The following is a 16,908-nucleotide window of genomic DNA, read 5'->3' as shown; positions in this document are numbered from 1 at the left end:
GTGCGCGCGATGATGGCGGCGGCCGCGGCCCGGGGAAGCGGCAGCAGCTCGGGCTCCAGCTCCGGCTCCAGCGCCTCGCGGGGTTTCTACTTCAACACAGTCCTGTCACTGGCCCGTTCCTTGGCAGTGCAGAGACCAGCATCCTTGGAGAAGGTAATCTAGGTGGTCTCGGCCGAGGGCTGACAGGAGGAGGGGCCTGGTGCGCTGAAGCAGGAAGGCGGGGCGAGGGTCTGAGGGCGGTCAAGTGGGGAACGGCCTGTGACTAGAGGGGACTGCTGAGTTGAGGAGCTCCGCGAGGGGAGGGATCTAATAGAAGGGAGGGGTGGATCCGACTGGTGAGGATATCGCGGGTGGGGAGGCGTGGGAGGATGGTGAGCTTCCAGCGGAGAGGGGGCTGTGACATCGTTGGGGCGGGTGGTGGTGCTGAACCTTGGGCACCAGTGAGGAGGTTAACACCTGGGACTCTGGTCACGATTTCCCCTGGTTTTTATTCTGTGACCTTGGAGATATCTTTTTGTCTTAAAACGGGTGATTTTACTTCCAATCCGGGGAAGGGGGCAGATGAAGCACTGTTCTGAAAGTGCTTTCTGAACTGCAAAACCATTGCGCATTATTATTGTCTGAGGTTGGAGGCATTAGACTAGGTAAATGATTGTGTTTGGAGACAGTGGCAGAGAACTGAGCTTGGGATGGATTCAGGAGAGAAAGAACTCATGCCAGAGGAATCCTTATCTTGGGAGAAAGGTGAAAGCCAAAGATGTGCTTGGGGTGGTACTTGAACGCAGATTTTGGAATCAGACCTGAATTTGGTCATTGCATTGTCACTGTGCCTCTTCTTGGGCAAGTTACTTAAATTGTCAAAGCCTGTCTCCTTATATGAGTATAAAGTCTCTCCCTCAGGACTAGGCATAGAGTGGGTAAACAGCAAATATCAACTCTTCACCTAAAAGCTTGTGGTGAGACTGAGCACAGTGTGTTAGCCCTGAAGAGATGGGGTGGTTTGTCCACTCAGCTTTCTGGCAGATGAAAAGAGGACGTTTTCTGACAGGAGTAATGGTGATTGTAGACCTGTCTGCTGCATTTGGTGATACGGGGTGGGTGAAGTTGAAAAGCTATTTTAGACACTTGGGCAGTTACCTAGATGTGTATGTTCTCAGACTTGATTTAATCACTCACCTGCAGGGTGAGCAGGTCCTAGGAAACTAGACTGACTTCTAATTAAAGACAGTATAAGCTGGGCATGGTGGCATGCACCAGCTACTCAGGAGGTTGAGACAGGAGAATTGCTTGAGCCCAGAATTTGGGACCAAACTGGGCAACATCACAAGACCTCATCTCTTTAAAAAAAAAAAAAAAAAAGTGTGTCTATAACAGAATGAAAAGGACATGAGTTTGGGTGATAGGACTATCTGAATTTAAATCCCATATCACTTGTTTACTGTGATCCTGGGCAGGTCAGTTCCTCACTTTCTCCTGTAAAACAGAACAAAATAAAACAAACAAACCAGGACCATACTTGATAGTACTATTGTGAAGATCAACAAGATGACTTGAATGGCTGGGCATAGCAGTGCACATCTGTAATCCCAGCAACTTGGGAGGCTCCTGCAAGAGGATCATAAGTTCAAAGCCAGTCTAAGCAACTCAGCAAGACCCTGTCTCAAAATGAAAAGTAAAAAAGGGTTAGAGATGTAGCTCAGTGATAAAGTGCTCCTGAGTTTAAAAAACAAAACAGGGGCTGGGATTATGGCTCAGTGGTAGAGCGCTCACCTAGCACGTGTGAGGCTCTGGGTTCCATCCTCAGCACCACATTAAAATAAATAAATAAATAAATAAAGGATTGTGTCCAACTACAACTAAAAAATAAATATTTAAAAAAACAAAACAAAAAAAGGATATTAATTAAAGGCAGGCCTATGGATACTTAATTGAATGATAACGCAGATACTTAGATAAACTTCATAATGGACCCTAGGGCTGCTTTATTAAGTCAGATTCATGCCAGCTAGTCAGCATGTTCTCCTCCTAGTAGGAGGACCAACAAATCTGTCAGAAGTTTGTTTGTTGGATTTGGAGAAAGAGGATGCAGGGAATTAGATGATCTTTAAGAAAATGGTTCAGGAGTAATAGCACCCTGTCCCACTCAATAACTCTGAAAAGTGCACCTTAAGTTCAGCTTGCCTTCTGCCTGTTCACTAGTAATAAGAACATGAGGACTTGGGGTGTAGCTCAGTGGTAGAGTGTGTGCTTCAGTTCGTCGCCAACACTGGGGGAAAAAAGGTTGTGTAATTTCAATGTTATTGTCTTTGTATCTTGTCATAACTGCTTCAGTTGTCAAGATTACAATATATTTTACAGTTAATTAACTCTATCTGAGGTTGGCAGCTTTCTAATACCACTTCAGCCTCACTGGAAATAATTACCATCACTTCAGAAGAATTAACAGAGCAGGTCAGAGGCTGCCTTCTTTATAAGGGCCTGCTTGCAAGATTGGCTCTTGGCTAGACTCTAGGCACTTGGCACTTGAACTGTTCCCTCCATTTCCTAACTGATAAAGATGGTGGGGTCACTGTGCCTAGACTCTTTGTACACACTATATGATACATTTCAAACGTCTGCTTTCCTTCTGGGAATCTGGAATTTTAATAGTTGCTAGGCAGACAATTTCTATATGACCAGACCTAATAAAAACCTTGGGTGCTAAAGTCTTTAATGGATTTATCTGGCATTTTTTTGCTGTTGTAGCAAGGATCAGAGTCGGTGTTTTCCTCATAAAACGGAGAAAACATAAAGAAGCCTGTGCATTGGTTTCTCCAGATACTACCCGTGTCCTTTTCCCTTGCCAATAGACTTGCACTGTAATAAAATTTAGCCATGAGAGCAGCTATGTATATGTAGGAATTCTTTTTTTGGTACCGGAATTGAACCCAGAGGCATTTAACCACTGAGCCATATCCCCAGTCCCTTTTTGTATTGTATTAGAGACAGGGTCTTGCTGAGTTGCTTACGGCTTCGCTATTACTGAGGCTAGCTTTGAATTTGTGATCCTCCTATCTCAGCCTCCCGAGTCCCTGGGATTACAGGTGTCCGCCACTATGCCTGGCTTGTGTAGGCATTCTTGGGGACCCCTGAGATAATTTATTTTGTCAAGGAGGCTTCTGTAGGTGACTGATTCCATGAAATATTTGTGAATTCCTCTCATTCTCATCTAGGATCTTAGGATCTTGAGATTGATTATGTTAGGGATCATTGTTGCTATTTGGTCCTATAATGTGTCTGTTTACTACATTCCCTTACTTTTTTTTTAATTGTAGTTGGACACAATACCTTTATTTTATTTATTTTTTTAATGTGGTGCTGAGGATCCAACCCAGCGCCTTGCACATGCTAGGCAAGCACTCTACCGCTGAGCCACAACCCCAGCCCCTCCCTACTTTTAAATTTTTATTTATTTTTATTTTTTAGTTGTAGTTATACACAATACTTTTATTTTATTTATTTTTATGTGGTGCTGAGGATCTAACCCAGGACCTCGCACATGCTAGGCAAGCGCTCTACCACTGACCCACAATCCCAGCCCCTACGTTCCCCTAGTTTAAAATAGTTGATAAGAAGTACCTGACAATCTTAAGGAAAAAGGAAAAAAAATTTTTTTTGATTGAACTCAGGGGCACTTAACTGCTGAGCTACATCCCTAGCCTGTTTTTGTTTTTTATTTAGAGACAGGGTCTCACTGAGTTGCTTAAGGCCTTACTAAGTTGCTGGTTTTGAATTCACAATCCTTCTCCTTCAGTCTCCTGAGCTGCTGGGATTACAAGTGTGAACCACTGTGCCTCTTTCTTTCTTTCTTTTTTTTTTTTGAAGATAGAGGAGAGAGACAGAGAGGGCGGGAGGGAGGGAGGGAGGGAGGGAAAGGGAGAAAGAGAGAATTTTTTAATATTTATTTATTTTTTAGTTTTTCAGTGGACACATCTTTATTTGTATGTGGTGCTGAGGATCGAACCCAGGCCGCACTCATGCCAGGCGAGCACGCTACTGCTTGAGCCCCATCCCCAGCCCTGTGCCTCTTTCTTAAGGAAAAAATTCTTGAGGTTCTTAAAAGAATTTCTGGGATAGTAAAGATGAAGACTTAAAAGGGAAATGAGTATTTGTTTACATTTTTCTCTTTCCCTTTCCTTTTTATTTTATTTATTCATTTGTGGGTTTTTATTTATTTATTTTTTATTTTTTGGCAGCAATAGGGACCTCACAAATGCTAGGCAGTACTCTCTGAGCTACATCCCCAACCCTTTTTTATTTTCAGAGAGGATCTTGCTAAGATGTCCAGTTGGCCTCCAACTTGTGTTCCTCCTGTCTTAGTCTCCTAAGTAGCTGGAATTATAGAGGTGTGCCACTATACTTGGCTTCTTTCTTCTATTTTCTTCCAGAATGATGTCAAAGGACTGAGAGAGAGGACTTGGTCCATATAGGGTTTACTTGGGGAAGTCTCAGTTTGCTGGACCAGACCTGATATCCAAGCTCCGACATAGGTCACACAGGCAGCCCTAACATGCTTTTAGTGCACTTGAGGCATCATAATGGCACATCTTCTATACTTTGACTCTCTACATTTAACAGTTATGTTTACTTTAGTCACCCACTTTAATCCCAGGCTATGGTACCAAGCCTGTCACTATTTGGTGGATTTTTACTCTTTTCTCTTTAATTACTTAATCCACTTGTTCATTCAGAAAACATAGAGTTCCTACTTTTGATTGGTATGTGCTAGGCTGGGTAAATAAGAAACAGTCCTAATTTGGTTGCTCAGATTACCAGCAACAATTCAGATTTGTATCCTGAGTCTTGTAATCAGACTTCTGCCATGTTCAGATGGCTAAACCCAAGACCCTTGGGCATCTATCCTCTGATTCATGTCTGAGCCTTTTCCTGCTAGGCTGTCCCTAAAACTGTCCCCACCATTTCTGATATTCACCTCTAGGATTGGAGCCCACCTCAGACGACATTCTGTGAAGCTTTTTGGACCAAGTTCCTTCAGTTAGTCCTCCCTTTAAGAGAAAGATGAGAGGAGAAAAGTAGATAAGAAAATAAGAGGCTTGGGCTGGGGATGTGGCTCAAGCAGTAGCGCACTCGCCTGGCATGCGTGCAGCCCGGGTTCGATCCTCAGCACCACATACAAACAAAGATGTTGTGTCCGCCGAAAACTAAAAAATAAATATAAAAAAAATTCTAAAAAAAATAAATAAATAAGAGGCTTTTCAATACTCTCTGGCATCTTGACATGGGTTGGTTTCTAGACTCCTGCTGTCTGATTTCTAATAGCCTACTAGTTTTTCTCTACTTTCCTGGTTCTCACCTGTCTTCAGTATGTTGCTGAGCAACCTCTATAAATCTTCCCCCCGACTCTGCCTTATAACACTTTTTCTGCCTCCAGAAAATCAGTGACCTGTGTTGCCTCTCTTTCCCTGCCCTGTGCCATTACCAATGCAACCCTCAATTCTGGGACATTGAAAGTCCTTGGCAGAGCTGCAGAGGAAGCATCATCCCTTGCCCTTTTATTTCTATACCACCTCTCATGAAGCTTTGATCAGAGTCCTTTCCCCAGGAGCATTCTACCACTGAATTATACCCCTCAGCCTTATTTATTTTATTTTTTTTTTCCAAAGTACTGGGAATTGAACCGAGGAACTCAAGCATGCTAGGCAAGTGCTCTACTGCTGAACTACATCCCCAGCCCCCGTTTTATTTTTTATTTTAATACAGGGTCTTGCTAAGTTGCTGAGGCTGGCCTTGAATATGTGATCCTTCCACCTCTGCCTCCCAAATTGCTGGGATTACAGGTTTCTGGCTTGAGTATTTGGATCATGAAGGAGATGTTGAATTTGTCAAATATTTTTTCTGTCTCTATTGCAACACTCCACCCCCACCCACCTCAATATTGCTGGGGAATCAAGCCCAGGATCTCATGCATTCTAGGCAAGGACTCTTATCACTGAGCTACCCCCCAGCCCTTGAAGCTTATTTTAAAACTTTGTTCCAGCAGGTCTAATAGCTTTTGCTAAAGGGTACTTTATCTCTATTGCGCAGGTGTGACCCTTTTGAAATCTCTGCTGAATGTTTTGAGGGCTTTCTACTGTGCCTGTGTGAACTCTTGAGAGCCATTCAGTTTACAGTTCCATTTGTTCTTTGCTCAACTTCATGGATTATCACCCTATACTGATGTATTTTAGTATTCATCAGGACTCAGGGGAACTCTACAATAGATTTCTGGAGCTTTATTTGTGTTTGGCTCTCTCTAGAATTTTTAGCTGCCTTTGAGTTCCTATATGTCTACTTCTGTCTTCCCAACTTAAAGAAGACCACCTTCTTTGGGGTGCCCTTCTCGCTTTGTGGTCTGGATATGTCTCTGGCAGAAATCCAGGGCCATGATAGGGCTCACTTTATTTCCCCTTTTACAAATATTACAGTCCTATGCTACTTAACCAGTGCACTGAGCCATTGTTTTTATATATTTGCCCATTTTCCTAGGAAGATAAATCTAGATCCTGTTATTCCCTCATTGCTCCAGATGAAAGTTCTTGGATCACATGATTTAAAAAAAAAACAACTTTTTTTTTTTTTTTTTAGTTGTAGATATACACAGTACCTTTATTTTATTTATTTTTATGCAGTGCAGAGGATTAAACCCTGTGCCTGATATCAGGCACTCTACCACTGAGTTAATGAGCCCAGCCCCAGGATCACAGGATTTTATTCTTGGAAGAGACTTTGCAAAAATATTCCATCTTGTCATCCTTTTATACATAAGAAAAGTGAGGCTCAGGGAAGATGACTTGCTAATTTTGCATAGCTTTAAGATGCAAGCAAGCTTGCATAGATTTCTGTCTATATACTTGGCATTTGTCCACATTTTATAGAAGAAAAAAAACAAGTAGAAATGTTCGTATAGGTTTATCACTTTTGTTGGGTCGCACAAGAAAGAAGAGGCAGAACTGGGTAGAAAGTCACTCCTGACTTCCCTAATTACTGGAATATTGTCCATTCAGAGGTAGCAGGAATCAGATATGTATACAAGTGTCTGTGCTATTCCCCATCAGACATTTGAGCAGGGCTCAAAAATAGGGGCTTCTAATTTTTTTCTTTCTTTTTTTTTTTTTTTTTGTGGTGCATGGGGATTGAACCCAGCACCTTATACATGTAAGGCAAGCACTCTACCAACTGAACTATATCCCCAGCCCCCCAAAATGGAGGGTTCTATTCATTCATTTCTCCAGCTTTAGATTAAAGGTGTAATGCTGCCTGTGTAGAATATCATAGAAAACCATGTCAGTTGTTCAGAAGGTCACTCATCCATCTGTAGGTGATCAAAAGACCATTTTAAGTGAAATTCTTATGCAAGACTGCTTGTAGAAAGATACTACTCCACTTAACCGCAGTAGCTCAATGTCCTTCATGTGACAGTCATCTTTGTCTACTGGGATGGTTCTGGGTCATTTAGAAAATGTCAACTTAAGTTCAGTGTTTTTTAAGGGAATAGTACATTTGAGAAAGACAATTAAAAATGTTTTTAACAGAAAAACCTACCACTAATACTTGGCTCTAAAATAGCTTGGCTCTCAGGGAATTTTGTTTCTCCAGAAAGGCTCTTCCCAGAGGTTTCGGATAACAAAAGTTGTACTCTTTAAAAAAAAACAAAAAAAACTGTTGGATTAGCCAGCTTTTGTAATGCTATTATTGTGGCTTTATTTTGACCTACATATCTTACCTAGACCCACTGTATGGTTGATTCTCATCTGCAGTTTTCTGCTTAGTTATCCAGACTTATGAGGGTATCATGGGTATCATTTTCTCCTTGGTTTAGCATTCCTTACCTTTTTTTAAAAAAAATATTTATTTATTTATTTATTTTAGTTCTTGGCGGACATAACATCTTTGTTTGTATGTGGTGCTGAGGATCGAACCCGGGCTGCATGCATGCCAGGCGAGCGCGCTACCGCTTGAGCCACATCCCCAGCCCGCATTTCCTTACCTTTATAATCAAAACTCACATAATTGAGATGTCTGTCTAGGGTTAAGGTATTGTCATTGTCTCAAGTTCTTATCAAAGTCTTAGTATATCTGTTACCTCCCCCCATTGGTTTACTGACCTCCTCAAAGTGACAGGTAGAGCCCCCAGGATCCTTTATGTAAATGGAAATAATCCTGTTTATCTCTGGCAGATTTTGAGCTTGATGATGTGTTATAATAATTCATAACCCCCTAAAAACAAGCAACTTGCTAGTTGTAAAAATTTGAAAAATCATTTAATGATTGATATATATATTTTCATTTTAAAAGATTATAGTATTAAAGTTTTATTCCATATGTTTTTTTATTCGTGGAATGGGATGTTGAACAATATCTACTTAATGAGTCGTTGTAAGGATTAAATTAATACAGACCAGCATGTAGCGTATGATAGAAGTGCCATAAGTGTTACCTGAGTTGGGCATAATGACCTACACCTGTAATCCCAGCTGTTCAGGAGGCTGAGGCAGGAGGATTGCAAGTTTAAGGCCAGCCTGGGCAATTTATCCAGAACTGTCTGAAAATAAAATTTAAAAAGGGCTGTAAAGTAGCCCATTGGTAGAGTGCTTGCTTGGTATGTGGTAGGCCCTGGGTTCATTCCACATCAATACACACATTCACACAAACAAGTGTTAGTATTTTTATTTGTGAATGGCACCCACCAGAACTCCCTTATCTTGATATATATGACTTCCTTAAGGTCCAGGTTCAAATCTTCAGATGGTTTTCTAATAGGAACTCCAATTTCTTGAGTTCATTTGCATCAAAACTGTGACCTTGGGGCTGGGCTGTGGATCAGTGATAGAGTGCTTGCCAGCACTTGTGAGGCAATGGGTTTGATCCTCAGCACTACATAAAATATAAATAATTAAAATAAAGTTATAAAAAAAGATATGGTTAAAAAAAAAAAACTGGACCTTACGCCAGGCTTTTAATCCTTTGGTTTCTGACTTCTGTTATATGCTAGTTGTTGTGTCATTTATATTAGTTTTTTAACTCCTGCTAGATTATAACACTTAAGAGAGAATGACTAGGTTTTACAAATCACTTCATTTGAATATTCTTCTATCTATCCCTCCATTCAGTGATGAAGCAGATTTTTGTTCAATGCCAACTGCATGCTAGTACCCTGCATGATACAGCAGTCCCTCTGCCCCCTTATCCATGGTTTTTGGGGATGTGGTTTCAGTTACTCAACAGTTAACTGGGATCTAAAAACATTAAATGGAAAAGTCCAGAAATAAGCAATTTATGTTTTAAATTCTGCAGCATTCTGAGTAGTATGATGAAATCTCATACTTCTGCTCTGTCATGCCTGGAATGTGAGGCATCCCTTTGTTCTGTGTATCCTAATACCTAAGTATTAGTCATTTAGTAGCCATCTTGGCTCTCAGATCAACTATTATGGTATTATAGTGCTTTGTGTTCAGGTACTTCTTAGTTTACTTACTAATGGCCCTGCTGGGCATGGTGCACCTGTAATACCAGCAGCTCCAGAGGCTGAGGCAGAAGGATTGTGAGTTCACAGACAGCGTCAGCAAAAGCAAGGTGCTGAGCAACTCAGTGAGACCCTATCTCTAAATAAAATACAAAATAGGGCTGGGGATGTGGCTCAGTGGTTGAGTGCCCCCTGGGTTCAATCCCTGGTACTCTTCCCCCAAATAATAATGGCTCTGAAGTAAAGAGTAAAAATTGCCTGATGTTGGCAATTTGAATATGTCAAAGAGAAGTTGTAAAGTGCTTCCTTTAAGTAAAAAGATGTAAGTTCTTGACTTAATAAAGAAAGAAAAAAAATTATATGTTGTGGTTGCTAAGAACTATAATAAGAACAAATCCAACTGTGAAATTGTGATGAAGGTAAAAGAAATCCTAAGTAACTGGCATTATAGGCATGTGTCACTGTGTGCAGCTTCTATTTAAATATATTTTTAATATTTATTTTTTAGTTGTAGTTGGACACAATATACTTATTTATTTTTGTTTATATTTATATTTATATGATGCTGAGGATCAGGGCCTCAAACATGCGAGCGAGCGCTCTACCACTGAGCCATAACCCCAACCCTATTTAAATATATTTAAAAAAATTTTTTTTAGTTGTCAGGCGGGCGTGGTGGCACACGCATGTAATTCTAGAGACTCAGGAGGCTAAGGCAGGAGGATCATGAGTTCAAAGCCAGCCTCAGAAACTTACAAGGCCCTAAGTAACTCAGTGAGACTCTGTCTCTAAATAAAATACAAAAAAGGGCTGGGGATGTGGCTCAGTAGTTGAGCACTCCTGGATTCACTCCCCAGTACCAAAAAAAATTTTTTTTATATTGTCAATGGACCTTTACATTATTTGTTTATTTATATGCTGTGCTAAGAATCGAACTCAGTGCCTCACACATGCTAGGCAAGTGTTCTACCACTGAGCTATGACCCTAGCACTATTTGAATATTTGAGCAGAGTTGGAAGGTGTCAAGTCAGAGTAATCCAGAGTCCCTTTGGGTATTTATTTTTTGTTTGCTTATTTGCTTTCTGGTGCTTGGGATTGATCCTAGGGCCTCGATATGCTAGGTGAGCAACCTCCCACTAAACTGTAGCTCATATTTATTTTTGGTTCCCCGGGATTGAACTTAGGGTTACTTGACCACTGAGCCACATTCCCAGCCCTATTTTGTATTTTATTTAGAGACAGGGTCTCACTGAGTTGCTTAGAGCCTTGCTTTTGCTGAGGCTGGCTTTGAACTTGTGATCCTTCTGTGCTGCTGAGATTATAGGCATGAGCCAGTGCACCCAGCAGCTTTTTTAAAATTTTGAGGCAGGGTCTTACTGAGTTGCCCAGGCCGGCCTCAAACTTGTGATCCTCTTGCCTCAGCTTCCCAAGTAGATGGGATTACAATCATGCACCACTGCACCCAGCTTTCTCTGGATATTTGAAGTAGAGGTGGTGTACCCTGGCAATACAGAGGAGACAGGGGGTGTTAAAAATTTTGCAGATTTCAGATTTCTGTCCTGGTGGGGTGACAACTAAATAGGTAGTAAAGTTTGGACATACTGATGATTCCAAACTCTTATCCTGGGGTATTATTAGAGCTGAGGTCTGTGCCCATTTCAGGTATTAGTTTCCAGATAAGAGTATAATATGTAAAAAAAAAAAAAAAAGAATGACTGAGTGGGGTGGCACCTGCTTGTAATCCCAATGACTCAGGAGGCTGAGGCAGGAGGATTGCATATTGAAGATCAGCTTGGGCCATTTAGCAAGACATGTCTCAAAAGATAAAAAGATTTGGGAATGTGGTAGAGTGCCCCTGAGTTCAAATCCCCAGTACCCCAAAGCAAAAACAACAAAGAGAACAAGCAAACAAAAGTCAATCCTATCACAACCTAGAGTACCTGCTCTGTGAGTGGAAATTTATCCTTATGCTATATATAAAGAAGCAGGCCTGAGAGTTAGACTTTGGTCTTCTGGCAAGTACCAGGAGGGACTGGTGGCAGCCTTCTCATAGAGAAGTTTTAGGGAAGAGAACCTCCTGCAGTGTTCTTAAGTCTGGGCATACCCTAAGAATAATGGCAAGGCCTACAGCCCTAGGGAGAGTGAGTGTTTCTATTGCCTGTACATTCATCCATATCCATGGTGTATAGCAAATGGGTATCCAAAGATGGTCAGAAATGATTATTGTCTTCAAGGAGCTGAGTAGGGAAACAGATAAATGCACTAAGAACTGTATAGCCTTTGTACTGGAGTAGCTGATACTATTGATGTTATTGGGGCCCTTTATATAGCTCAGGATAGCAGTTATATTTATATTTAACCTTAGTGTATCCAGGCTAAAGTCCTTTAACTGTTCTTTGTATGGAATATTCATAGATCTTACTCCAATGACTCAGGAGGCTGAGGCAGGAGGATTTGTATCTTTGGGTATCTTTCAGTGTGGCAAAGAGGCAACTGACATAATCTTTTGGAGCCTGATGCAGTGTGTATGCCTTTTATCTCAGCTACTTGGGAGGTTCAGTCAAAAGGATTGCAAGTTTAAGGCTAACCTGGGCAGTTTAGCAACACCCTGTCTCAAAATAAAGTAAAAGAATGACTGGGGATGTAGCTTGATGGTAGAGCACTTGCCTAGCATGGGTGAGGTCCTGGGTTCAATTCTCAGTACTGCAAAAAATAAGAAAATATTTTTTTCACTTACACATTCCATCATCAAATCCTTCAAAACATCTGCTGAACTGATCTGTTTCCATCTTTGCTTGTTCAGGTCACCACTGACTTTGCCTGGACTGCTTTAGAGTCTTCTAACTCGTCTCTCTGCTTTTATTCCTGTCCTCAAAATACATTCTCTATGAAGCAACCAGAGAGATTTTTCTAAACTTCAGGGTTTTTTTTGTACCAGGGTTTGAACTTGGGGGTACTCAACCACTGAGCCACATCCCCAGCCCTGTTTTGTATTTTATTTAGAGACAGGGTCTCGCTGAGGCTGGCTTTGAACTCGAGATTCTCCTATCATCCTCTCAAGCCACTGGGATTATGGGTATGTGCCACTGTGCCCAGCCTAAACCTCAGTTTTAAATTCAGGAGTCTTAAGGCCTCTATGTGCCCCATTGGTTTTGGCCTCCCATTGCTATTGGAGTACAATCCAGGTACCATTGTGGCCTACGGAGCCTTTGGGGACTATATTTTTGCCTGTACCTGAATTTCTGGGCGACCCTGCTTTTTTTCCCAGTGCAAACACTCTTTCCTGGTTGTTCTGGCTGCTTCCTTTTTTAGATCTAATTTGATGGGTACCTTCTTAGGCCTTCTTTGATCACCCCATCAAAAGTAATGGAGAAATATAATTTAAAAGCAAAATCCTCCAACCCAGGAACACTTTCCACAAAGGTAGTAAAGAAAACACTTTTATAACTGAATAAGCATTAAACCAGAATGTGATGTGCATCAGACAATCTGCCAAGAGATTGCAAAGACTGAAAGAAATATCGCCCTTTATATGGCCAAGCCGTTACAACTTATTACATACTTTTTCGGCATTAATAATAATTAGTCCTCTAGTAAGAGGACTTGATGGTATCATGCATAGTTCATCTTAACTTTATTTGGTAATTGGGTGACTGTTAGCTATTTGGCTTTGTCTAGAGGAAAAGCAAACGTCTCATCTTTTTGACAGGAGGAGGTTTTACACCTTGGAGGGAGGCACCTGTGGAAGTTAGGCTACTACTCTCTCATAGTAACAGGAATGTTTGCATTCCAGAGAAGTGACTCCCAGGGAAAGATATTCCTAGATCAAAAACCTTTCTAGTTAGCAAGTGGATTCATATACATTTCTGAAACAGCAGGAAGTATGTACAGTTACAAGTTTTCTAAAAGTATTCTCTTATTTTCAACAAAGAGAATTGAACCTCTTATTTTGTATTTGTCTTTATGCTCCCTTAGCTGCAGCATTTATTTGTTTTATCTGGAATGAGAGCTAGGGCCTTTAAACTGCCTGTTGCTTTGCATCCACAGTACCTGGGGCAGTGTCTCACATTACATTTGTGCCCAGTAAACAGTGAATAAATGAATTAAAGGAATATTAACCTGATTGACTCTTCAGTGTAAGCCATCTGAAGAAGATCTTTGAAGAGCAGTGGCATGGAAAATGCCTACATAATGTTAAGTGAGAACTGACTCTAGATAGTGACTATGCCTTGTATCAGGCACATTATCTCCTCCAATTCCACAAAAGCTGCCCTATGGACAGGGAAGCTGAGGCTCAGCGTATCACCCAACTGGTCTATGCCAGAGACATTATATGACTCCAGGTCTAATTCCAAAGTCTGTGTACCTTTCACTGAGCTAAAAGTTGTCAACATTAGATTTATTTGTATACAAAGCATGATTCTTACCCTGCACCCAAAGAAGTCTCTAGGTTGGAAAAGCACTGAGAGCAAAAATATTTAAAAATTTAAGTGTAGCTGGGCACAGTGACACACCTGGAGTTCAGCTACTCAGGAGACTAATGCAGGAGGATCCATTGAACCCTGGAGTTGGAGACCAGCCTGGACAACAGAGGGAGACTCCATCTCAAAAATAAATAAGTAAACAAAAATGTGTTTATGTATGTGGCGTGTGGGAATATTGATGAGTATCTTTTTTTTTTTTTTTTTGATGGTAATGGGGATTGAACTCATGCTAAGCAAGTGCTCTATCATAGAGCTCAACCCCTTTTTTCTGGGAATTGAACTCAGGGGCACTCAACCACTTAGCCACATTCCCAGCCCTGTTTTGTATTTTATTTAGAGGTAGGGTCTGACTGAGTTGCTTAGTGCCTTGCAATTGCTGAGGCTGTCTTTGAACTCGCAGTCTTCCTGCCTCAGCCTCCTGAGCCGCTGGGATTACAGGCATGTGCCACTGCGCCCTGCTTTATCCCTTTTTTTTTTTTTTTAATTTTTTCAGTTGTTGATGGACCTGTATTTAATTTATATGTGGTGCTGAGCACATGCTAGGCAAGTGATCTATCACTGAGCTACAATCCCTTTTTTAAAAAATTATTTATTTTCTTTAGTTGTAGATGGATATTTCTTTTTAAATTATATTTTGAGATGGTCTGACCACTGACTTGGCAACCTTCCTGACTCACCCTCTGAGTAGCTAGGATTATAGGTGTGTACCACTGCACCTGGGAATGAGTTGTCTTTTTAAAAAATACCTTTTCTATATTTAATAACCATGTTACGCACTTTTGACAAGTTTCTGAGTCTCTGTGCTATGTCTTAGTACATTACTTTACCTCCCAGGTTTGTGGTTTCGTGTGTCTGGTGTGTGTTCAAGCAAGATATTGATTGCACAGGACAGGGCAAAGGACATAGAGTTTGCTAGGACCTTGGATTCTTCCTTCCAGTTTGGTTTGATGTTGACTCTCATCACATTGTTTGAATCTCATTGACTCATTCTGTTGTGATTTCTCTTTCTTTTGATTTTTAATTTGCAGGGATATTTTTAAAGATCTTTAGAGCTGGGGTGTAACTCAGTAGTATAGCGCTTGCCTGGCATGGATAAGGCTGTAAAAATCAACAAACAAACAAATAAAAATTCCTGTTAATCTTTTTTTGGAAAGCCAGAAGCAGTGATGCATGCCTATAATCCTAGTGACTTGGGAGGCTAAGGCAGGAGGATCGCAAATTCAAGGCCAGCCTCAGCAACTTAGCAAGGCCCTAAGCATGTTGGTGAGACTCTGTCTCAAAATAAAAATAAAAGGACTGGGGATGTAGCTCCATGGTAAAGCACCCCTGGACTCAGTACCTAGTACAGGAAAAAAATTTTTTTTTCTTCCCAAAGGACTTTACTCTTTCTTTCAAGATGTGAGATTATTTCTGGTAAAAATCTTCAAAGTGGTTGAATCCCTGAAATATTTCACTCTTCTTATTGTATTTCTCCTTCTGTGAAGGAGGAACACTGAAAAAAATTGGAGATTTAGCCTTATCTTCTTATCTGTTACTGTATGCTTTTTTTTGTCTAAGCATGTAGTCATTAAAAGCATGGATTTATTTCCAGATGTACATATTTCTATTTTAACTTGTTGGATGTTTTTCCTGATTACATAAGGAATATTTTTCCCATGAAGCGTTTTGAAAAATACCAAAAAAGCACTTTATGAAAAATAAATAAAAAATAAAACCCCTGGTTACCCTGCCTCTCAAAACTCTTAACATTTTGATATATTTTTTCTAGTAGGGTTTTTTTTTTTTTTTTCCTGTATTTGACAATAAGATCATTCCTCTCATGGGTTTATAGAACCCTTAAAACATTATTTCATGTTATTGCTTATTAAAAAAAAAACACTGTTAGTAAACTTTTCATCACTGTTTTCTGTTAGTTTTTTTGTCACTATTTAAAAAAATACCTGAAATAGTCAAAAAGAGAAGAAGATTATTTTGGCTCAGTTTTGGAGGTTCATGATCAATTGGCTTTATGGTTTTGGGCTTGTGGTGAGGTAGTACATCATGGTAGGAACATGTAGCAGAGCAAAACTACTCACTTCATGGCCAGGAGGCAAAAGGGAGAGGAAGAGGCCGGAATCCCATAATCACCTTCCAGTCTATGCACCCAGTTACCTAAAGACTTCATAGGAGGCCACACTTCTTACAGGTTCTACTATCTCCTGATAGCCTAGGGACCAAACTTTAGTGCATGGGAATTTGGCTCTTTCAAGATCCAAACTATATAGCAAATGCCACTTTTAGTGGCTGTAATATTAAAAGTGAGATTTTTTTTTCTTTTTGCTACCTGGCATTGAACCTCAAGGGGTACTCAACCACTGAGCCACATTCCCAGTCCTAATTTGTATTTGATTTAGAGATAGGATCTCACTGAGTGGCTTAGTGCCTCACTTTTGCTGAGGCTGGCTTTGAACTCGTAATCCTCTTGCTGTGTACCACCATGCCCGGTTTAAAAGTGAACTTTATGTCCTAGGGATATAGCTCAGTTGGTATTGAAAGTGAACTTTTTTTTAAAAGTGAACTTTATGAAAGCATTGTTTTTGTAGTCAAGAAATGGTTGAATATCCATTTTCATATGCTTCAACTTAATATTACAACAAGTGCTTCATCTGCCACGCGATTAGCGCTGGCTGCATGAAAGAAGGTTCGATTCATAAGGAATTGCTAGGGAGTTTTAAATTAAAGAGACAATGGGGCTGGAGATGTGGCTCAAGCGGTAGCGCGCTTGCCTGGCATGCGTGCGGCCTGGGTTCGATCCTCAGCACCACATACAAACAAAGATGTTGTGTCCACCAAATACTAAAAAATAAATATTAAAAAAAAATTCTCTCTCTCTCTCTCTCTCTCTCTCCCTCCCTCCTCTCTCTCTCTCTCTCTCAAAAAAA

The 16,908-nt window shown here is 40.6% G+C and overlaps 1 protein-coding gene and 1 long non-coding RNA gene across 4 annotated transcripts in view; one reads left to right on the top strand and one right to left on the bottom strand.

Annotated features, from left to right (window-relative positions):
- Pi4ka (phosphatidylinositol 4-kinase alpha) overlaps window positions 1-16,908 on the top strand; it is a 129,803-nt gene continuing 112,895 nt past the window's right edge. For all 3 annotated transcript variants that reach the window (XR_007341271.1, XM_015500356.2, XM_015500355.2), the window contains exon 1: window positions 1-153. Coding sequence is in view for 2 of the 3 variants with exons in the window: in XM_015500356.2 (XP_015355842.1) it covers window positions 10-153 (144 nt within the window). In the remaining variant the exon portion in view is untranslated. The remainder of the gene's footprint in view (window positions 154-16,908) is intronic.
- Window positions 14,018-16,908, bottom strand: part of LOC125611132 — a 15,419-nt gene continuing 12,528 nt past the window's right edge. Inside the window, exons 2-3 of the long non-coding RNA XR_007341273.1 lie at window positions 16,622-16,626; window positions 14,018-14,028 (exon numbers count right to left, since the gene is read on the bottom strand). This is a non-coding gene — a long non-coding RNA (uncharacterized LOC125611132). The remainder of the gene's footprint in view (window positions 14,029-16,621; window positions 16,627-16,908) is intronic.

The sequence above is a fragment of the Marmota marmota genome, unplaced genomic scaffold (assembly GCF_001458135.2).
Source record: "Marmota marmota marmota unplaced genomic scaffold, marMar, whole genome shotgun sequence".
Lineage (NCBI taxonomy): Eukaryota > Metazoa > Chordata > Mammalia > Rodentia > Sciuridae > Marmota > Marmota marmota.
This window is presented reverse-complemented; position numbering and strand designations above follow the sequence as displayed.